This window comes from Dromiciops gliroides, chromosome 1, assembly GCF_019393635.1.
Source record: "Dromiciops gliroides isolate mDroGli1 chromosome 1, mDroGli1.pri, whole genome shotgun sequence".
NCBI classification, from domain to species: Eukaryota; Metazoa; Chordata; class Mammalia; order Microbiotheria; family Microbiotheriidae; genus Dromiciops; species Dromiciops gliroides.
Window position 1 is genome coordinate 70846993 of NC_057861.1, and position 23860 is coordinate 70870852.

Genomic DNA, 23860 nt, shown 5'->3' on the forward strand with positions numbered 1-23860 from the left:
TTTGCAGACAATACAAAGCTAAGAGAGATCGGTAATTACACCAGATGACAAAATAGGGATCTAAAAATATCTTGCTGGGACACAAATGGGTAAAGAATCTAAAAAGATGAAATGCAATGCCCTTGGGTTAAAAAAAAAATCAACTGCACAAGTAAAGAACGGGAAAGCAGTAACTGGAGAAGAATTCACATGAAAAATATTTGGAGGTTTTAGAGAGTACAAGATCAATCTGCATCAAACATGTGATGTGGTAGCCAGAAAGGTCATGCTATATGAGGCTACGTTAATGGGACTTTAATATCCAGGAAAGGGAGGCACATAGCATTGTGCTCTACCCTGGTCCAATGTCTACATAGTCAGTTCTGGGTAACATGTTTTAGAAGAGACATTAACAAGCTCAAGGATAAATAGGGGAGAAGGAAGTGAAGGTACTGCAGGGAGATTAGCCTGGGGAAGAAAGGACCTAAGGGCAATGTAATATCAGTCTTCAAATACTTGAAGGATTGTCTTGTGGAAGAGGGACTGAAACCTGTCCTGCTTGGTTGCAAAGAGTGGAAGTAGAAGCAGCTGACATGGCACAATGGGAAGAGCCCAGGTTCTAGAGTCAGAGGTTGTTGTTGTTCAGTCATTTCAGTCATGTCCTCCTCTTTGTGACCCCATTTGGGGTTTTCTTGGCAAAGATACTGGGGTGGTTTGTCATTTCCTTCTCTAGCTCATTTTACAGATGAGGAAACTGAGGCAAACAGGGTTAAGTGACTTACCCAGGGTCACACAGCTAGGAAGTATCTTAGGCCAGATTTGAAGCCATGAAGATGAGTCTTCCTGACTTCAGTCCTGGCACTCAATCCACTGCTGCCCAGCTGTTCCATCTGCCTATCCGGAGTCAGAGTCAGAGGACACAGGTTCAAATCTTGTCTCTGATGATTGCTACCTTTGTGACCTTGAGCAAGTCACTGGGCCTCAAACGAGGAGAGTTGGACTAGATGACCACAAAAGTCTCTTTCATCTCTAGATCTGTGATCCAGGATCACTTGATATATATTTTTTAAAATTTCTAACAGTCACAGATGTCCAAAAATAGAATGAGTTGCCTTTAGGACTAGTGAGTTCCCTGTCATTGTCGGTCCTTACATAGAGGCCAGGTGATCGCATGTGTTGAGGACGCTATGGATTGCTTCATGAGGAGATGATCTCTAAGGACCCCACTGATTCTCGATTTCCATGATTTCTGATTCATTTATCTTTATCCCTTTCCTTACACATATAAGTGCATACGCAGCCATACCCACCCCTGACTGAGGAGAGACCTTTGTTTTCATCCCAGCTCTATTTCCCCTTTTCTTTTTTTTTTCTTTCAGCATTTTGGCAACAGTTGGCACTGAATTTGACCTACGGACCCTGAGGGCAGTGCGTGTTCTGAGGCCCCTAAAGCTGGTGTCTGGAATCCCAAGTGCGTGAGTTATGCAACCTAATTTCCATACTCTAGTTTTGTACTTTCCCATGGCTTCCTTTGCTTCCTAAAATGATGAGAAGTCAACACCTGCATCCTCTCCACCACATCCTGTACTTAAGATGACAAATGGATCCTGGATTTTTCTCTCTGGGGGAATCCAGGGAGCCGAAAGAAGTGGGGGACAGGGTCTTTAGTAGGGCCTAAATAAAAGACTGGCTGTAGGGTTGGATGCCTTCTCTGAAGCAGGCCAGACATAGTCCCAAGCTTCTGACCTCACTAAAGTACGTTTCCAAAACTACCAAGCTGCATTCTCGAGTCAGGATTTGTGTAGAAGTTTTTTATTAGAAAAAAGTGAAATAATTTTCCAAAGTCATATCAGTTCTGACCTATTTATGTCCTCCCTCCTCACTTAACATTAAGCAAATTGCTGTAAGTTTTCATTTCCTCCTTCAAAATGGGGCCAGCCTGGCATTGTTTGCTTCTTCTCCGGGGCTTCTTTTAGTCCAGGTCAAGCAATAAGACATTCTAAGCTGCCCAGCAGTGGGACCTCCCAGAGGAACTTTCTAATAATTAGCATTGTCCAAAAGTGGAATCAGCTTCCTGGGTAGACAGCAAGTTCCCATCACTGCAGGTCTTCAAGCCAAGGTTAAATAAACACTAGTCAGGGGTATTGAAGAATGGATTCCTATTCAGGCATTGGTTGGACTCTGTGACCTCTGAGGTGCTTGCCACCTCTGAAATTCATTGATTCTGTGAGTCTGTGATAGTAATTCTTTACCTTGCTCAACAGAGCCCTTTAAAAATAAAACAGCTGGGGCAGATAGATGGTGCAGTGGATAAAGCACCGGCCCTGGATTCAGGAGGACCTGAGTTCAAATCTGGCCTCAGACACTTGACAATTGCTAGCTGTGTGACCCTGGGCAAGTCACTTAACCCTCACTGCCCTGCAAAAAAAAAAGAAAAGAAAAGAAAAAGAAAACAGCTACATCAAAAGCAAATTGAATTTTTGTTTTTTAGGAAAGAAGGGCCAAGGTCTTTATTAGCACTTACCTTTGTATTTTTCACTGTCAAATCTGGCTACCGATCCTTAAATTCTGCCAAACAATTTTTCTCCATTCGAGGGGTTTCCACCTTTCTAGAAGATAGGTACAGCAGATGGAAGATTATATGCCTTCTAGTCATATAGCCAAATTATGCACTATGTATTTAGAGCTTGGAAATCTAAAGGTTTTATAGCCTCAGTTACTTAACAGCTTTAAAAGTCATAAAATGTTATATCTTGGAAGGAACCTTAGACATCATCTAGTTCGATCCCCTCATCTCACCAATGAGGAATTCACTCCTACCCTGGGACTTCCTATAGTACATCATTTCTTGTCTCCAAATTCACTGGCATCTTTCTGTTAGTTCATTTGCCTGAAACTAGATATCATAGCTAATGACAATTCCTGCCCCAACTTTCAGTTGGAAGTCAAGAAATTTCCTTCCCTTTCGTTTCCTTCCCCAAGAAAACCTCTCTATCTCTCTGTGTCTCTCTTCTCTTTCTCTCCTCTTCCCTCTTCTCTTTTCTTCTCTCTCTTTTCTCTCTCTCTCTCTCTCTCTCTCTCTCTCTCTCTCTCTCTCTCATATAAAACAATGAACAATGAGACCCAACCTTTTTTTAGTACAAGGGCCCCCTTCTTAATGTCAAAAAATGTTGCAGACTTTCACATCGTAGGTATATTATTTTTATCTGTTTCTGAGAAAGTAGATAATGCCAAAAAGCTACTAAGAATTCAGTATTTTGTTAATCATAGAAGCGTGAATATATATATTTGAAAAAAATCATGGTCCATCTACATGCGAAGTGTGTTATTTATTCAGTTGGTAATAAGAACATTCCTTCCCTCCCCTACTCCCCAGTTGGTCCACCGCCCATGAGTTGTAGAGGTAAGCTTTTCCCTGAGTTCTGAAAGTCTGTGAAGAGGTACTTGATACTCTCTTGGGATTCTCTCTCTCACCACCTGTGGGGTTTGTCTCTGTTTCTCCCCAGGTTTACAAGTTGTTCTGAAGTCCATCATGAAGGCAATGATACCTTTGCTACAGATTGGCCTCCTCCTGTTTTTTGCAATCCTTATTTTTGCAATCATAGGGTTAGAATTTTATATGGGAAAATTTCATACCACCTGCTTTGAGGAGGTGACAGGTAAGGTCCAGGACACTTGAATTTGCTTTTCAAGCATTCTTTCCATTTTCCTTCTTTGGTTGTTAATTACAGGATCCTCTCGGATACGAGCATGGAAACTCATTTATGTTCTTAGCACCTCTGCAATGAGGGAGAGCTTCTCCTTTGAAAAGTCAGGCAGTGGGTTAAGACCGTGGGCTGTCATCTGAGGCCTTAGGGTGCTTCTGGGTCCTGAAACAGGGGAAGAGGGAGGGCAGGACAAAAGAAGCCAGCCCTGAGCAGAAATCTCACTTCATCCCCAACCCTATTTACAGAGAACACCAGGAAGGATAGTGGAGGAATTTGTTCTTGTTCCTCCTGCTTGTTTTTTGTAACTGTTTTTCCTAGTGGTGCCTGACTCCCACCCAACTCCTATCATTATCCCAAGGGACCAATATGTTAGAAGGAAAGCCATGGGGCAGCTAGGTGGTGCAGTGGATGGAGCACCAGCCCTGGAGTCAGTAGTGCCTGGGTTCAAATCCGGCCTCAGACACTTGACACTTACTAGCTGTGTGACCCTGGGCAAGTCACTTGACCCCAATTGCCTCACTTTAAAAAAAAAATTTTTTTTAAAAGAAGGAAAGCCATGTTTCACAAAAAAGAAAACCTATATCTGAGAGAGTAGAGGTTCCCTGACCTTCCTGTTGGAGCCACCATTGTTAGTTTGTGGAGAAAGGAGGGTTTTCAGGAATAATTACTGTGTTCCTTCTTATAGCCAAATGTACCTGCAATTGGAGTTGAGATACCATCTTCAGTGACCCTATCCACACCCAATATCTCCACCAGACAGTGATGGGGCAAAGCTAAAAAAAAAATAAGTGGGGTAGGATTGTTTGAGAGGCTTCCCCCCCCCCACTTTTTTCCTACTCCTTCTGTCTCCTTTTCTCCTGGGCTTGTGGAGTGTGCTCGATATGGAACGTCCTAATTATTTCTCTCCCGGATGGTGAAGGTGTTAATTGAGGCAGAGTTATTTCTGCTTCTGGCCACGTCACCCTCGCGGAACTGGAGAGAGAGAGAGAGAGAGAGAGAGAGAGAGAGAGAGAGAGAGAGAGAGAGAGGGAGGGAGGACATGGCCATTGGAAATACCACATACAATCAGAGCAGCCAGGGCCCCTATTCACAATTGGTAGAAGAGAATGGGAAGTTGGTTTGTTTGCATGGAGATGAGGCAGATATAGTATAATAAAATGGGACGTATTTTCTTCTCAGGAATGTGTTGACTAAAATCTGTAGTATAGGATTCAGAGCTAGAAGGAACCTCAAAAATCCTCTAGTCTAACCTCTTTATTTTATAAATGAAGAAACTAAGGCCCAGGAAAACAAAGTAACTTGCTTAAGGTCATACAGGGGGTAGGTAGCAAAGTTAGGATTTGAATCCAGGTCTCCTGACTCTAAAATCAGTATGTTTCCCACTGCTCTGTGCTGCTGCACGTTTAGAGTTTGTGTGCACAGACAGTGGATTAATGGACTTTAGGGCATGGCAGAAATCTTTGCTTTTCCAAAAACAAAGCTCAGAGGGCTTCTCAGGCTCAGTGGGTGAAGTGAAAGATCAGTTCAATTCGACTTGTTGTTCAGATGTGTCCGAGTCTTCTTGACTCCATGGACCACACTGTCCATGGGGTTTTCTGGACAAAGATGCTGGAGTGGTTTGCCATTTTAACTCAGGTCTTCCTGACTCTGGGCCCAGCTCTCTATTCACTGAGCCACCTAGTTTCCTCCTCGATATGCATCAACAAATGTTATTAAGTACCTCTACCTACAATCTCTAAGGCCCTGTGTGAGACTTTGAGTGGGATACAAAAGTAAATAAGAAATTATCCCTGCCCTCAAGGACCATAGAATACAATGGTGATAAAGAAGATATATGCACCAACACAGTACAAAATAGGATGTGAAAGTTCAGGAGAGAGATGGAGAGTTCTGAGAATAGGGGGTGAAGAAAGACTCCACTGAGGAGGTAGCACTCAAAATGAGCTTTGAATGACAGATAGGATTTCATCTAGTAAAGATATTTGGGGGGGCAGCTAGGTGGTGCAGTGGATAGAGCACCGGTCCTGGAGTCAGGAGTACCTGAGTTCAAATCCGGCCTCAGACATTTAATACTTACTAGCTGTGTGACCCTGGGCAAGTCACTTAACCCCAATTGCCTCACTTAAAAAAAAAGATATTTGGGGGAGAAGGGAAGGGAGGAAAGCATTATAAGCATCAGAAAGTATATGAGCAAAGTCACAGAGTCTAGAGAACACATGGTTTAAACAAACAAGCAAAAAAAGGCCTGTTTTGACTGCAGTGTAGGCCTTATGGAGGGAAGCACTGTGAGATAAGTTTGGGTGGAACCAGATTGTGGGGGGTAGAGGGAGGGCTTGGAATACCAAACTGTGGAGATAGCGGAAGGCAAAGGGCTCACTTCTATTTTGGATAGTCAAATGCTGTATTAAAGAAACTTCTCAGGATTCATTTTTTCCAGGCATTAAACAAATATTTGTTAAGCCCATATTCTGTTTCTAGCACTGTACCAGGCAATGAATGAGACATGAAAATAATGCAAGATATGGTCCTTACTCTCTAGTCTACTTGGAGAATCAAGAAATCCACACATAAAACAAGACTGCCCAATTACAATTGAGTGCCAAGATGAGTTCTATAGATGGTAGAGGCTTCAGTTGCTCCAAGAACCAGAATTACTGGGAATTTTGATGGTGAAATGAATGTGGAAGGAAGAAGTCGGATCTTAGCTTCATGGATGGGAAGATTTTAGCAGGGGAAGAAGGGCAGGGCCTTCACTGGCAGTGGTGGTACCAGAAGTGTGGCCAAAATTTTTTTTAGAAAATTAACATTTAACAATTCAGTTTGTGTCCTCTGTGGCCTCATCATCACGACAGGCCAAGAATCCCCACTTTTTCCCAAAATGAAATGACAGGTTCTTTGCTTTAATAGAAAAACAATGCCCAGGAACCCAAACCAGAGAGTACTTACGTTGTCCTTTTTTTGGATCTGACCCACCAGGTCAGAAATGGTTCCAAGACTCTTGGGAATGAGCTCTTGAAAGAGCTTTCTTTGTGTTCCATGTTTGTCTCTCTCTCTCTCTCTCTCTCTCTCTCTCTCTCTCTCTCTCTCTCTCACACACACACACACACACACACACACACACACACACACACACACACACACACACACACACTGAGGACTTTCCGTCCAGCTAGAGTGATAATCCTGATTGGTGGCATTATTTACTTTTGCATTATTGATATGAAAAACTGCTCTTTCGGCCAGCAACAGTTAAAGCCCTGTTATTTTCACCATTTTGTTGTGCTTCATTTCTGCTGGAGTTGGGAAAAAGCTGAGAGCATGTTTAGCCACTTAAATTGCTAATAAAATAATACATTCTTGCTCTTGGCACCAGGAGCATTTAATGGAGCTGGGTCTGAAAGAGAAAATAACACTGCTCAGCCTAAAGTTGCCATTTCTTTGGGGCTTGAAAGGTCAATCAGATGTAGAAAGTCTTGGAAATTCAGCTTTGGGATGGGACCTGTAACATCTCCATAGTGAGATTTGTTTGATCTCTAGCTTCCATTTCTACATGTGTCTACATGGTTTTTGCTTTCCATCAGCTCCCCTTTAAAGACTAGACATCCCCTAAATGTCCCCTAACTTCCATAGGCTTCTAGCGGCCGTGCTCACCATCTCTTCCCCTTCTCTCTTATAGATGATATTCAGGGCGAGTCTCCAGCTCCATGTGGAACCGAGGAACCCGCCCGTACCTGCCCCAATGGGACCAAATGCAAGCCCTACTGGGAAGGACCCAATAATGGGATCACTCAGTTCGACAACATTCTGTTTGCAGTGCTGACTGTCTTCCAGTGTATCACCATGGAAGGGTGGACTGACCTCCTCTACAATGTGGGTGCTATCAGGGGCTGGGGAGGGAAAGGGAGAGGGGTGAGGGTAAAGGCAAGAGCAAGACATCAGCCTCTGGAGCAGCACTGTCCCAGAGATGCTTCTGGAACTAACATAGAGGGAGAAAGAGGGGTCGGGGCAGGGTGAGGGGTGGAGGTACTGGTGCAATAATGAATATGGATGGATGGTGGTACACAGTGGAAGGAATACTTGATTTGGAATCAGAATCCCAGGTTTGAATCCTAGCTTTGCTACCTGCACCTGGTGGTTAAATTAATTTCCAACTGTCCAGAGGACCAAGGATGAATCAGGTTCAGGGGTTAAGGAAGTCAGCTTCGGGTATCTTATCAAAATCACAGAAGTAGTATTTTTCAACAGATCCTGCTTCTGTCACTTCCCATCTATTGGTTTAGGTGAATCACTTCCCCTACTTCGTGACTCAGTTCTCTCACCTTTAAAATGAGGCAGTTGGATTAAATGACTTTCCGGGTCTCTTCCCATGCTAAATCTTGTCATTCTATGGCCCCAGGCCACATATCCAGATCTTGAAGGAAATTTCAGGATCTCAAAGATATTAAACTCTGGGAAGTCAGGATTTTAATGGAACCAGAGAATTCAAAAAAGGGGCCATGTCTCTTCAGAAAGTTAATACTCATGATTAACTATTAGCCACCTTATTAGAACACTAGTATATGCTATAGAATGGCTTGCTGGTCAAGTGTGCCTCCCCTCTTTCCTAGCCTGAGCCATATTAGTATATCTTGCTGCTTAAGTTGTTTTGCCCAGTTCTGGGATGGTTTCTCTAGTTCATCCTCTTATCTGGTCTTGTGTTCCTTGTGACCAACAACCATGTTCTTCTTGGTGAAGCAGGTGGCCAGGGTTGGACTGTTCAATCTTATGACCAGGAAACAGAACAAACCAAACAGTTTTGCTGCCATGGAATAGTAAAACTATTGCCCACTTAACTCCAGTGACTAAATAAGTTTCTCTGACCATGGACCAGCTGGGAAATTTCTCTGGACTGTTAGATGCAAATTCCAGTATGTTCTTGGAATGCTGTTCTCAGAGAAGCCTCAAAGAAGAAATGAGTAGCTCCTAGTATTTGTCAGATGGGAGACAGGGAATTGGGAGACTGTGGAGATGCTGTGAATGTAGGTGGTCATCACTAGTGAAGACTTTGTTCTAGCACTGATGATGTCTCCTTAAACTAGATGTAAAAGACCTTACTGACTTTCTGTGGATATGTCCTTGATAAAGTGTGAATTCCTTGCCTTACCCTTGGGATGCCCCATTGTCTGATATATTGAAGATGATTGATTGATTTACCATCAGCTCCTGCCCCTGAGATTTAGCCTTTAAAAATAGAGGCTGAACCAGGAGATTGAGAGAGGTGGAGAAAATGAGAACTAGGAGGTCAAGTCAAATACATGTGGACTCCATTCCCTGAAGGGAGGCCTTCACAAGCAACTCCTACAGGGGTCCGCAGAGCCCCAAGGATGGCAGTGGAAAGAGGCAGCCCCAAGGAGTTCTTGGACCAAATTGAGAACTACATGATTCAAGCCAGTAACAGGAGAATAACAGCGGTAGAGCAATGGTTGGGTTTCTGCATCCGGCAGAGGTAATGAGTGAAAGAGGTTGGAATCAGAAGGTCTGGGTTCAAATCCTGGCTCTGCTACTAACTACCAGTATGATCAACTTCTCTGAGCTTCAGTTTTCTCATCTGTAAAATGAAGGATTTGCACTAGTGACCACAAAGTTCTCTTCTACCAATTCCCGGACCAAGTAGAGCAGTTCCTGGACTGAGCAGAGCTATTCCTAGAACAAGCCTCCAGAACCCAATGGAGTTGTCCTGGAATTAAACAGGAGCTAGAACCAGGGAGAAAACAGGAACAGACGTGATATGGAGAAGAAAACCAGGATGTCAGCCTTCAGTAGTACTGTGAGTTACATCATACTGCAGAGGCGCAGGTAGATGGTCTCAACTTTTGAGTGATCCTAAGAACATGGGGAAGCTTCAACTATAGAACAGTACCCTAAGTCTAAAGGAAGTTCTAGGTCTCTGAGAGGAATGGAGAGAGAAAGAGAATTCCCTTGACTTTGGGCTCCATTGGGAGTTCTTTGCAGCTTGGTTCAGTTTAAACAAAATCAGCCAGTCAGCCAACGAGCATCATCAAGCACCCACTATGTGTCAGGTAGAGCTTGCATGACAGCTGAAGGATCTTACACTTCTTTGTGGAGACATAGACAGGAGATTAAATTCCCAGAAGAAACCCTCTGTGGTGGCCCAAGTCAAAAAGACTCTATAGGAGAAGTCCCTGAAAGTTGAACTGAAAATCCATTTAACCCAGAGGCCACAGGTTATATGAAGACGAGGAATCCCAGGCAGGAATTTCAGAGGGACCAAAAAAGTGTGTGATAATAGAAAGGGAACTTTGAGTGGCTTGGGGGTCAGGTGTCCAAAGTGTTGGCAGAAAAAATTGTGGAAGCTCAGAGTGAAGGCATTGGGTATTTGCCAGGCAGGAAATGGATTGCTTGAGGGGGAGATATTTCATGAGCATCTTCTTACACTGAATGAATGAAAGTTACCAGAAGTCTCCTCCTCAGGAAGTTTAAACTAAGAGTTGCTAAGACCATAAACAGTTAATAACATCTAGGCTTTTCCAGTGTCTTTAAGATGAGATGTCTTTTTGATTCCCCCAATTTCATTCAGCCTTCAGCCTGAGCTGCCAGTTTCTCCACATCTCGGGTCTCAGGAGGCAAGCCTTTCATCTCAATTGTCATTCTTAAGTTAGAACCCAAAGCAGTGATGCAATGTGAGGAGAGGGATGGAGTAAGGACATAAAGGAATTGAGTGTGCATCATCAAACTTACTCCTATTCTAAGCTAGATTTTCAGAAGGGCTCTAAGAAAATTCTAGGACTTAGAATCTCCACCCTCTATTGCTGGAGGGAAAGACTGGGGGTGTCTTCAAAGCCTAAGCTGGGAGTAAGGTTGGCTTGGAGGTAACCACCTTCAATGCCTTGTACCCTGCTGTGTTGGTTTGACTTTCGGTATGGAGCCTCATTGCACTCTTGGGCAATAATTTAACAAAGGTGTTGCTCCTTGAACTTCTCTGCATGAGAAGCAAGGAGTGAACCAGACTTTCTTTCCTCTGTCCCACTATAGAGTGGATATGCCACTTGCCACAGAACTCCCCAGGCTTGTACCCCAGCCATCTTCAGGGTCTCCAGTGAGATTATGGTCTCTAAAGTATTGGGTTTGGTTCTGGGCAACCAATTTTTAGGTAGAACATTGTAAGCTGGAAAGCATCCAAAGAAAGACAACCAAGATAGTGAAGGACCTCAAGTCCAATCACATGAATTTAGGCAGGGGGACAGAAGAATCAGTGAGTGTAGGATGAGGATGAAAGGTTATCTTGTGAAAGAGAAATTAAGCTTGTTCTGTTTTGTCCTTGAGGAAAGAACCAGGAGCAGTGGGTGGAAGTCACAAAGGCAAATTTAGGTTTGAAATCAGAACCCACTTCCTAACAATTACAGCTATCCTACAGTTGGATGTGCTACCTTGGAGATGGGGGTAACCCTTCCTGAAGGACGCTGGAAGACTTTCCTGGAAGGCAAGGTGAACACATGTCTTTTTCAGGGATGGGTTGAAGACTGAAGTCCTTCCAAATCTGAAATCTTGATTTTGTGAAAAGGTGTCAGACATCATCGACTTCTCCCTCCCAAGGAGGTACAGTGGCTCTCTGTTGGAGAAGCCAAAGGATATGTTGCAATTGTGGCATTGCCTAAAGCATCTGGGAACAAACAAAAGCCACTTCTGGGCTGGGCCAAGGGCCCCCAACCCATTGGAATGTTGGCGCTGTACATGGTTTCTGAAACCAGCTTTCTGGTTAGCAGTTAGACTTATCTCCAGAACCCTTCCCCCACCATTCGCGTTCCAGCTGTGGCTCTCTTTGGGCTCAAGGAATAAGGCCATGCAGTCTTTGCTTCCATATTCTGGGGGGTGGGGGGGAACCCACTACCTTCTTAGGAAACTCATTACACTTTGGAATAGCTCTTATCATTAGGAAGTTTTTCCTTGTATCATTAAATTAGTTTCTTTGCAAATTCAACCCACTGTTCCTTCAAAAACTTGGAGACAACCATCACATCCTCCAGATCAGTCCTTCTCCAGCCTAAACATTGCCATTTCCTCCATCTAATATGACATGCAGTTGACTCCCTTCACCATCTAGATTGCCCTCCTTTGAATGTTTTCTGGCTTATCTATAATACTTCCAAAGATGTGATGCCCAGAAGTGAATGTGATATTCCAGAGGTGGTTGATCAGGGCAGAGGACAGTGGCACTAGAACTTCCTTATTCCTAGAAGCTGCGCCTCTCTTAATGTAGCCCAAGAATGCATTGACTTTTTTTTTTTTACTGTTGTGTCACATTTAGTTCACATTGAATTTACAGTTCATCATAAAACTCTCAGATCTTTTTCTAAACTGATACTTAGCCATGCCTGCATTATGTACTTGTGAAGTTGGATTGCTTTTGCATGCGACTGTAAGACTTTATGCTTCATCCTATTACATTTAATTTTAGATTCAACCCTATCAGAATTCATTTGGAGCCTGCTCTGACATCAAAAGGTTTTAGCTATCCCTTTTAGCTTTGTATCTTCTACAAATTTGATAAGAATGCCATCTATGCCTTTATCCAAATCACTCATAAACAGGTTTAATAGTGCAAGACCAACCACAGATCCCCTGAGCACTCCCCTGGAGACCTTCTTTCAAGCTGACTATTAATGATTCTTGAGATAAGCATTAGCATGACACTATACATCTTGTTGAGTTCCTTTTCTTTCTTTCTTTCTTTCTTTCTTTCTTTCTTTCTTTCTTTCTTTTTCTTTTTTTTTTTTTTGGATGATAGCGTTTATCCAGAGGGCCAGCTCATTTCTTTTGTTAAATTCATCAAAGTCCCAGCTTGAGCTTGGAAGGTATTTGGTTTTTACCAAATATGGAATGACTTTCATGCTTTCCATGAGCTAGCATCAGACAAACTCTGTGGAAAAAAATTGTTTAAGTTCAGCAAGCAATAGTTCATAACTGCGTATTCAGTCATATACAGTTATTACAGTTGTACAGTTGTTCCCCCCCCACCCCCCGGAATATGGAAAAAGTCAAGGTCTCCCAGTGTCAGGCACTGTGCTAAGATCTGAGAATAAAAAGAAGACAAAAGACAGTCCCTGCCCTCAAGGAGTTTACAGTCTAATCTTAGAGTCAATGACCATTTGCCCTTTCTTTATGTGAACTGCAGAAGGGATAGCCCTATTATATCACAGAAGCTGGGCAGGATAGGTATGCAGAATAAAGGATGGTTCAAAAAGTCAGTTTAATCAGTCAATAAACATTTATTAAGTATATGCTATGCTAAGCACTGAAGATACAAAAAAGGCATAAGTACAAGATGCAAAAGGCATAATTAAATAGCAGTTCATTTTAAAAAGATCCAGAGGTTTCAGTGGACTACAAATTTAACAAGAGTCAACAGAGAGAAAAGACAGCTGAGAATGGTTATTACTGGGGCTTAAGTTGCAATTCCAGGTCTCTCTCCCCTCCACAAGATGACTCCTCCTCCTCCTCCTCCTCCTCCTCCTCCTCCTCCTCCTCCTCCTCCTCCTCCTCCTCCTCCTCCTCCTCCTCCTCCTCCTCCTCCTCCTCCTCCTCCTCCTCCTCCTCCTCCTCCTTCTTCTTCTTCTTCTTCTTCTTCTTCTTCTTCTTCTTCTTCTTCTTCTTCTTCTTCTTTTCTCTCTCTCTATCTATCTCTCTATCCCTCTATCTATCTATCTATCTATCTATATATATATATATACACACACACACACACACACACATGTATATATTCTTTTTACATGAGCTCCTCAATTTTCCATTTCTTTACCTTCACATACCATATCCCTTGGGTTCAAATATCATCTCCATGTAAGTGACTCCCAGATCTCTATATCCAGTTTGAATTTCTCTCCTAAACTTCAGCCCCCCATCACCAACATCCTGATGGATATTTTCACATGGATTCTGACTCAGCATCTCCAAGCTTAACACATCTAAAACAGAACTAATTCTCTTTCCCTATAAACCGCTCCCTCCGTAGACTTTCTAATGAGACTATTACCATCCTTTTGTTTCCCCAGATTCATAATCTCAGCATCATTATTGACTCTTTCCTTTCCCTCATTCCCCTACATGCAGATAGTAGGGAAAACTTGCCAATTCTATCACCACAACACCTCCTGAAGCTGTCACCTTCTCCATGTTCATTGGGCCATCAATTTCATACATAACCTTAATCACTGAAGGGGTATTGCCTCAAAGAAACAGTCCTGGGAAAAAGTCAAGGTCCCCCAGGACCTTTTCCAGTTATCCTGATCTATATCTTACCACTGGACCCAGGTGGCTCTAGAGAAGAGAATGAGGCTGGTGACCTTACGCAGTCCTCCCTCACTTAAATCCAATTCACTGGAAGTCATGACATCACCCCGATATCATGGTCCTCTTCAAGAACAAAGGACAAACAACAACAACCCTAATAGGGTCCTCATTGCTTCTCACCTGGACTATGGTAATAATAGCCTCTTATTTTTCAAATCTCTCCACTCTCCAGTCTATCCTCCGTATATCTGCCAAAATAATTTTAGGACTGGCCATCATTCTGCTGATGACTCCTTCACTCTAAGAGAAAATCCAAATTCCTCAGTATGGTACTTAAGGCTCTCTCCAATCTGTTTCTCTCCAACTTTCCCAGCTATACTTCATATTGTATCCTTCATACATTTCTACTGCCTACTAGTGCTTCCTGTAGTTCACATTCCATTGCCCATCTCTCCTCAAGGCTGCCTTTTAAAATCCTTCATAGCTCAGCTCAAGGACCAACCCCTCCATGTCAAAGTCATTGAAGAGCATCCATCAGACATTATCTGACCACCACCCACTCCCTTCCTGTTCACTCCCTCTACAAATGACTTTGTATTTACTTTTCTGTATATATATATATATATATATATATATATACACACATATATATATGTATGTATATGTATATGTATATATGTATGTGTGTATACATATGTATACATACATATATATACATATATATATAAATGTTGTATTCCGGGGGGGGGGGCAGGCAGGGGACTCTCCTCAAGAGTAGGGAAGGGGAATGATAGGAAAGGAATAAGAATTAATTATGCACCTTCTATGTGCCAGGTACTGTGCTAAGTACTATACAGATATTATCTGTTATTCCTCATGACAACCCTGCGAGGTAAATGCTATTGTGATTCCTATTTTACATTTGAGGAAATGGAGACAGATAGAGGTTAAATGACTTGTCCAGGGTCACACAACTAGTAAGTGTCTGAGGCTGGATTTGAACTCAGGTCATCCTGTCTCCAAGCCCCAGTGCTCCACCCAGCTGTCTCAGATTAGATTGTTTGATCTTTGTATTCCTGTATCTAGTATCTAGCACAGTGCTATACAGTTATAGGTCCTTGATAAATAGTTGTTGGATTTGGATGGAATGGAATGGAATCTATTAGTTCAGCCATTTAAAAACACCTGACTTGAGGGGGGCAGCGAGGTGGCACAGTGGCAAAAGCACTGGCCCTGGATTCAGGAGGACCTGAGTTCAAATCTGACCTCAGACACTTAACACTTAATAGTTGTGTGAGCCTGGGCAAGTCACTTCACTCTCATTGCCTGGCAAAAAAAACCCAAACAAACAAAAAACAAAAACAAAACACCTGACTTGTGCAAGGAACCACAAGGAACAAAATAGTAAATCTGTTCAAAAACCTTTTTTTCAATCAAGATTTGTTTTTGTGGATCCTACAGTCTAGTGAGGAGCTCTGATGCATGCATCGATGACAGTAGTATTAAATAGAATAGGACAAGTGCATGACAGAGGCAAAAGCAACATGGCGTGTGGGCTGTGAGGGAAGAAAAAACATTGCCAATGAGAAGAATTAGGGAAGGGATCCTAAGGGAGGTGGCATCTGACTTTGGATTTGAAGGATGGGTAGGAATTCAGTAGTCTGCCAGTTGCTCTGGATTTTGTTGCTAGAATGTCCTTAGGATTCCAAGTGGGACAAGGCCAAGTAGGAGAACTTTGGATGGGTGGGGATAGATAATAATTCTACTCTCTCGGGAAAGAATGGTTCACACATATTCTCCTTTGAACCCCAGCCAAGGTAAGAGACAGACTCCCCTTCACTGAGTGGGTGCCCCATGGGAGGAAATGGCTTCTGATGAGGTTACAAGAGATCTGAATACAACGCGAGAACCTTCCTGTGGGCCTAGAAAGGCCAAGGCCATGGTCATTAGGATCCCTGCTTAAAACAGGACGCTAGGGCTGCTATTTTAAACTGTCTCCTTGCCAGAATTCTCATTAGACTTCTGAAGATCACTAGTGACTAAAAAGAAAAAGAATACAACAGCAGTGGACAGAAAGCATGTTCCCAGATAAGATTCAGAGAGCCCAGAATGTCATGGAATAGAGGAAGTCACTTTATTGGTGGCTTTGCAAGAGAGGGTTCCCATAGTGGCAATGTCTAGAGAAGATCCATTCAGCTGGAGATGGCTTTCCATGAAGATTCTGAACCAAAGAACTTTGTGGTCCTCAATTGTGTTCCTTCTTCCTGTCCCTTCACCTGGCATAAGGATTCCCATTCTCTAGTGATATACCTTCAGAGCAAGCACATTTTTTTGGTGAGGTAATTGGGGTTAAGTGCTCTATCCACTGCACCACCTAGCTGCCCCACAAGCACATTTTTGTAATAAGTTCTCATCCCAACCAACTACCAGGGACCTTGGGTGCTCTGTTTGAAAAGGAAAAAATTCCTGCCTATGTCCCAGATACGTGGCATGGAAGCAGGAATGAGAGGGCCCTTCAGTTCTAAGGAGAATTTCACTGCCTCTCTGGCTTTTTACCTGTTCCTAAAGATCTTCCAAGAGGCCTGAGAGCAATGGACCTTTATCATGTATCAGCTGATGGGTTGAGTGTCCAGAGTGACTGCAGCTACATGGTGCACATTTCCCTACTGAAAGTCCTTAAGGAAACTAGGCCTATGGGAATGGCTTCCAGAGCCAGAGCAGGAACAGGGTGGGAAGAATGGAGATGTGGAAACCCTCTATGGGGTGGAAGTGGGAGTGGAGGGGAGGAGATAAACTGGATGGAGAGATCCAGAGCTGAGGCATGACAGGTCTAGCACAGGATAAAGCCTCCCTCTTGGTGGCTGCTAGAGAGATTTATCTGCTAGAGCACAGTATAGTTTCTAGACAGACAGGTGTCCCCATTTTCCAGGAACCCCCTCACCACATGTGCCCAAAGCTAGCAACTTGGCAGTGTCTAGAGAAACCAGAGATTGACTCAGCTCCCCTCAGGGGACCCTCTCCCTACTTGTTCCTTGCAAACAGGGGTGAGGCAGATTGACAGTGGGTGTGTGGGTGAAACTGGAACTGCCTCTTTCTAGGCTGTCCCCACTCAGAAGGTAAATATAGAGTGCTAAACTCATCAGCCAGAATCACTTAACAAACAAGGAAAGGACCTTCCAGATTTATGGATATTTAATGAAATTGTTCCTTGAGCTTCAGTTGCTATTGGGAGCTCCCCTTCCTTCCCCACTCCTCCTCCTCCCATTATCAAATACTGAGATTTCCATATTAAATTAATACCTACGGCTCTATGCTAATGCTCCCTTGATATGTGGGAGGTCAAAAAAGAAGCAGAACAACTCTTCTTTCAAAGCTTACCATTGTCAACAGGATCCAGATGGAAGAGAGGTGCTTAACCTTTTTTGGTTCATGGACTCCTTTGACAGTCTGGAGAAGCTTAATACTACTATAGTTTTCCTCATAATGGAAGGAAATGCTAGATTTGGGGGAGATCTTGACAAAAATAAAGACAAAAAATTATTTTTCCCACCCAAGTTTATAGACTCTGTAGAGGTAGAAGGACACAGACACAGAGGGAACTCTGAAACCAAGCAGCAGGTTCAAAGGAGGCAGAAGAGGAGAAGGTAAGGGGAAAGAAAGACAATAAGAAGGTGGTAACAAGGAAAGTGGAGGGTGAGAGATGGGCCAAACCCCTCTTGAAGATTTCCACTGCGTGTTTAGAGATAGGTGTGTGTTGTGTGTATGGGTGTTGCGTTTTAAGCCTGGCACAAACAGTGGTCACTGGATAGTGTCCATCAGGGATTTAAGAAGTCAAGCAGATTGATGCCTAGCCAACTGACAGCAACATCTGCCTGGTGGCATAACATTTTCCAGCTAACATATGCACATCAACCTTTTACCCACATCATTGCATTTTGGTGATGTCTATTTGGAGTCATATCAAGACATTAGTCAGTTGGGTTAGCAATATTTCACATAATGTAATACAGTGTATATAAGGACTATATGTAGTAATAATAATAATAATAATAGCTGGCAAATAGCACCTTTAAGGCTACAAAGTGGTTTATTATCGCTATCTCATTTGATCCTCACAGTGAACCTGGGAGGTAGGTGCTATTATGATCCCCATTTGACAGATAAGAAAACTGAGGCTCAGAGGGGTTAAATGACTTGCCCATGGTCACACAACTACTAAGTGTCAGAAGTGTAAGAGTAGTGTCAGGAATCCTCCTGATTCCAAGTCCACTGTGCCCTTCATCCTGAATGACAGGGGAATGGAGTCTTTTGGTTAGCCAAATATTCTGGTGACTTTTTTGGAGAGGGTGGGGAACCATGCTGGGATTACTGATTTTTAAGGAATTAGAAGATGCTAAAATACAGAGATCTGAAGCTGGGAGCATGGTGGAAATAGTACTGGGCTTAGAGTTATTATAATGATTACTATTACTGTTGTAACTTTGGTAAATCCTTGACTTCATCAGCAAGGATATTTTTCCATTGATATATTACCACCACCATGTCTTTTCATTCTGTATAATTCTTGGTAATATTTTCTCATGGCCTCCTGTACTTAGATGGTTCCTGCAACATGATAAATACATATATATGTATACATAATATATACGTATATAATTCATATGTATATATGTGTATAGAGCGTACCAGTGTACTACCTGGATTGTTCATCTGTTGTTTCTCATTCTTACTATATCACTGTCTCTTCTTACTACATTATCTGTTCATAAATGTCTTCCATGATATCTCTTTGCCACTCCTCATCTGTATCTTTTCAATAGTAACATACTACCTACCACCCATTTGCACCATCTTTCCACTACCCTTTGGGCTACTGGTAAATTTAATTCTCATAATATTTTATGATGTGCGGCCACATAGCAAATCTTGTGCTGCTGGTGTAGTGGTATCATGCAAGATTCCCATATAGCAAACCTGGGATAATATTGGGTGTTAAAGAAATTGGCTTTTGTAGGAGTGAGCAGACAGGATTCTGTTTAATCTCCTCTTCCTACTAATTCTAGGCCCACCTCATTGTTTATTTGCTTATTTATTTATTTTGCGGGGCAATGGGGGTTAAGTGACTAGCCCAGGGTCACACAGCTAGTAAGTGTCAAGTGTCTGAGGCCATATTTGAACTCAGGTCTTCCTGAATCCAGGGCCAGTGCTTTATCCACTGCGCCACCTAGCTGCCCCTTCACTGTAATGCCTGTTTCATAGTATAAAAGCCATACATATTTTTCATCCACTTAGTTTTTTCAGTGTAGATAGTTAGACCACTCTTTCTCACATTGCTATGGATTCCACTAAGAAAACTTTGCAGCATTCTAGGATTTGTTGCAATTAGTACAAAATCATCTGCAAATATGAACATTTGGATAATTTCACCATCAAGAGGCAATCTTTTTTATTCAGGCTGTATAGAATTTAATTTAATTTTTGGCAATTCAGAAGGCACTTTAGGGTTGCCTCAGCATCTTTTCTCCCACCAAACATTGTAAAGTACTGTGGGAAAAGTTTGAATTGTTAGGGTTTTTTATTGTTTATATTTATGAGTTTGTGTGATTGTCGTAAGCCACACCAGCACAACAGCAACAAGAGTATTGTAGGCATAGCAATGGTCTAGATATCAGAACACTTGGGTTCTCTTCCCAACTTCATCACTAGCTTCCTCTGACTGAGTTAAATTCCCTTAGTTTTCAGTTTCTCTGTCTATAAAATGGGAAGAATCCATTCTCCTGGTTGTTTCATAGGGATGGCATAAGAACAAGTGAAATGATGATTATAAAGACTTATCAAATCTTTGAAAGGCACTGAGAATTCTAAAGTATCATCATCATTGCTTGTTATTGTTAACAGCCATTATCATAACAGGCATCGCTCCACTGAATTCCACAGCCCATTCTCTGTTCAGACAGCATGTTCTGCCATGCCCAGCTCCTTACCCCAGTGGGCAATAAGCATGATGATACCTTTCCTGGCTTCCAGGGGACCATCTGCATAGAACTCCCTCGGTGAAAACATATGCCATACACCCAACCATTACCTGGATTATAAAAAGAGGAGAAAACTTTTGAGGGGAAATTGGTGCAACTGTGTTTGCTAATGAACTGTTACGTATCTGTGGTGGGTACAGTTCTCTCTGTTTGGGAACTTCCTTTTATATTTTCCCTTCGTTCAAACTCCTACCACCTTGGAAAACTGATTTCTCTATCAAAACCTGTCCTCCTTCACCTTCTCCTGGTTGTGCTGGATTAATAGGTTGCATTGAATAATTAGACCAGGTTAAAAAGAGAAGGAACACCTTTTGTAGAGAGTCATAGACTATCAGTGCTGGAAGTTACTTTAATGATCATCTCATTGTACAGATGAGAGACTAAGGCCAACCTGAAAATAAAACCGAATCACCTTAGCTGGGAAAGGAAAAAGCAGATGAGTGAAGTGCTATCTGGTCACCTTCTTGATTGGCCTCAGGACCTCTTGCTGGCTTCAGCTGATCAGGAATCCTTGGAACATATAGATGATTGTGTGGTCACATTTCTGGCTTTCCCAACCTTTGGATAAAAGAAACTCTAAGGAAGAGATAATATAAATGAACTCCTCTATGGTGGGGCTGTCTGTGTTCCTGGCTGGGGGGGGTGGGAGGGGATGGGACTTAGCCACTTCCCAGATTTGCCCCTGGCAGCTCCTGTTCATGCCCTACTTCTGTTTCCACCTCAGCCTCCTCAGCTCTCATTACAGCAGCCCAAAGATTTCCGCCTTCTATCTAGCCCATGTGGGTGCTTTGCTCCCTTGGACTAAATTTAGCACTGAGAAATAGGAACAAGAAATCTTCAGCAGTTCATGTAGACAGATGAGCAGAAGTACAAAGACTGCTCTGGTTCCCTTCCGGCCCTGTTTTGTCCTCTCTCTGCCAGCACCAGCCTCACTCAGTACATCTTTCCCCTTATACTTATCAGGCAATGAACCTTTAGTTCTTTCAGAGAGGGGGAGAATGGCTTGAATCAGGGCCCAGCGAATTAGCCTCTTCCCAGGGGCCGGCCTGACCATCAAAGCTGGGCTTGTTTGGGACATTCCCTCTGGTAATACGAAGGGGAAGTGTATGCCCACTGGAGACAGCAGTTCTCTTGGACCTTAGTCCTGCTTCACATCCTTTGGGGTCTCCAAGGCTTCTTGTCCCAAACTGTGCTTTTAAGATAAGTTATAGTCCAAGACTCAGTTTCACAACCTCTCAGAGGCAGAAACTGTGGCCACTTGAGCTATCTAGTATCTGTCTCTTTAAACTACCTATAAACTTAATAACTGTCAATAGACTATTACTCACAAATACATATTTATCATTTTACAGCACCGCAATATTCCATTATATGAATATTCTGCAACTATGTGGCCCTTCTCCTAGGCTGCTGCCTTCAATGGCTAATCTCATGGGTGACATGGGAGGAGGATCTCAGGGCCTCCTCTGAGGAAGTTTGACATTTGAGAGATTCTGCCTGGATTCTGAGCCCAAGGGCAACCAGACATGACTGAGGCACTCAAGCCTGCCTCTAGCCTCCCTGACACATCAGTGCAAGATGGATGCATGTCACCATTATAAGAGGCCAGAGCCACAGGAGGCGAGTGCCCTTGCCAACATTTCTTGTAAATTGCTTCCCAATCCTGTAATGAAACCCGGCACCGACCTGGCTCCTGTCTTCCATCTCAACCCCTTGTATTTTGGTGCTAGAGAGAAGCCCAGAGTCCCAACCCAGCCTAACCTTTTATTTACACTTGTTTGGATCTCAGTTCACACATGCACCTCTTTTTGCCAGAAATTATGGGTACATATGTAGTCCCCTAGGAGGGAAGGGATATGATGCTTGGCTCCTGACTTGTCCATTGGCCCTGAGTTCATGTCTAGATTAGCCCCACGGGAGTTATAATGGTGGTGGAGGTAGGGAGGGGGCTTCTCAATCCTTTTCCATTCTAGGTCTGAGCAAAAGAACAAGAAAAAACCTTCACTATCCATAGCATAGGGAAAATCTGTCCCCTTCATCAGTTAAGGGTTCAAAATCTCCGAAAGATTACCCAGGGCCTGAGTTTTTCCAATTGAATCTCACTGTTGTGTGAGACAAAGATAGGATACTTGAGATTAACTGGCTTTTGTCTTCTATCACTTTTCCCTTAATTGCACATGTATCCAAAATACCCTCCCTGCTTCTCTGGCTTTTACCTGTGTACCCCTATCCCCTCCCCTCCCTTCCTCTCCTCTCCCCTCCTCTCTCTCCTCTCCTTTTCTCTCTTCTCCTCTTTTCTCTCTCTCTCCCCCTTCTATTTCATTCTCTTACATACACTCCTCTCACACACCTCTCTTCTTTGGCTTGAAGAATAAAACTCCATAGAGACCACAGAATTCCTGATTTGGAAGGAAGCTTTTCATTCAGCCTTTGTCTTCGGTTTTTCATGCTGGCCTTACTTTAGGTTGTAATTGAAGATGATGATAGGTCTGAAGGAGTGAGTTCATGGGGTTCTGACTCCCTAGGACTGTGTGGTCTCATATGGGGTGCAGAGCAAGGTGAATGAATGTGAGGGCTTGGGGGGAAGGCAGCTGATTTCTCAGTGCATCCAGGACATCACCATTTATTTGAATTTAGGGCATGTCATTTATTTCACCACTCTTTGCTCCATCCTAACCACTCTTGGCCGTCCTGGAATCTGCTTTATTCCCAGCTTAATCATGTGCCCCAGTATTCTAAGAGAAGCTTTTCCCTCTGGGACTGTCTGAAGGGCTCTCAGGAGCCTGCTGGGGTTTTTCCTATGGGTTGAGCCTGTCCTTTGTAACTCTCATTTATGGGCTGAAGAAGTCCCAGTCTTCTGGGAGGTAAAGAAATGTAATTCCCTGGAGAGCTGAAGCCCTCCACTCCTACCCCACCACCAGCTGTGTTGGAGTCTCACTCAGTGTTTCTGCTTTCCCTTTTCCTCCTGCTGCAGAGCAATGATGCCTCAGGGAACACCTGGAACTGGTTGTACTTCATTCCCCTCATCATCATTGGCTCGTTTTTTATGCTGAACCTTGTGCTGGGTGTACTGTCTGGGTAAGTCCACTCTGTCCCTGCCACTTCATTTCTCTGCCATCTGAGCCCCAACCCATGTTGTCAGAAGAGGAACAAACAGGAAGAGCATAACTTCTCTTCCCTCCTTGAAGACCCCAGGTTCAAGGGGAGTGGTATCTGTGACCTATTTGCCCCAGACATAAGCAGGACCTGTGTTCACCCTATAGTACTTCTATCCTCTACAGGATACTCTACTACTCCCTCCATGCTCACACAGTCAGATAGAACAAGGATGCCCTAAAATCCATGGTAAGCTAGACAATGGACCCCAGGACTTTGTGCTTTGCAGGGAGTTTGCCAAAGAAAGAGAGCGGGTTGAGAATCGGCGAGCTTTTCTGAAGCTAAGACGGCAGCAACAGATAGAGAGGGAACTCAATGGCTACATGGAATGGATCTCCAAAGCAGGTGAGGCTTTAACCTTCCAGCACCTAGGCCACACTGTGGATGCAGATTGACCAGGAAGCCTGGGTCTGAGCTTCTCTAAGATAACACCAGGATGGGAACCTCAGAGAGGAGGGGTAGACAGATGGCCTTGACTGGGAAAATCAGGGAACATTGGTCTGGAAGAAGAGACAAAATTGACTTGAAGACACTTCATTAGACTACAAAATGATATATTATTTGGTATTTCTTTATTTGATCACAATTGGCATCATTCTGTTTTTCCCACTGCCTTACCACCCTCTAAGTCCATTTTTCATCCTCACCATGACCTTCAATCCCTCTAGTCCTCAGTTCTTTTCCAGGCCATCACCC

The 23860-nt window shown here is 43.2% G+C and overlaps 1 protein-coding gene across 1 annotated transcript in view; it reads left to right on the forward strand.

The window, feature by feature from the left end:
• LOC122734709 (voltage-dependent P/Q-type calcium channel subunit alpha-1A) overlaps positions 1 to 23860 on the forward strand; it is a 213052-nt gene that overhangs the window by 76659 nt on the left and 112533 nt on the right. Inside the window, exons 2-6 of the mRNA XM_043975723.1 lie at positions 1358 to 1450; positions 3486 to 3638; positions 7363 to 7556; positions 22983 to 23086; positions 23394 to 23509. Coding sequence (XP_043831658.1) covers positions 3512 to 3638; positions 7363 to 7556; positions 22983 to 23086; positions 23394 to 23509 — 541 coding nt within the window. The 5' untranslated portion in view covers positions 1358 to 1450; positions 3486 to 3511. The remainder of the gene's footprint in view (positions 1 to 1357; positions 1451 to 3485; positions 3639 to 7362; positions 7557 to 22982; positions 23087 to 23393; positions 23510 to 23860) is intronic.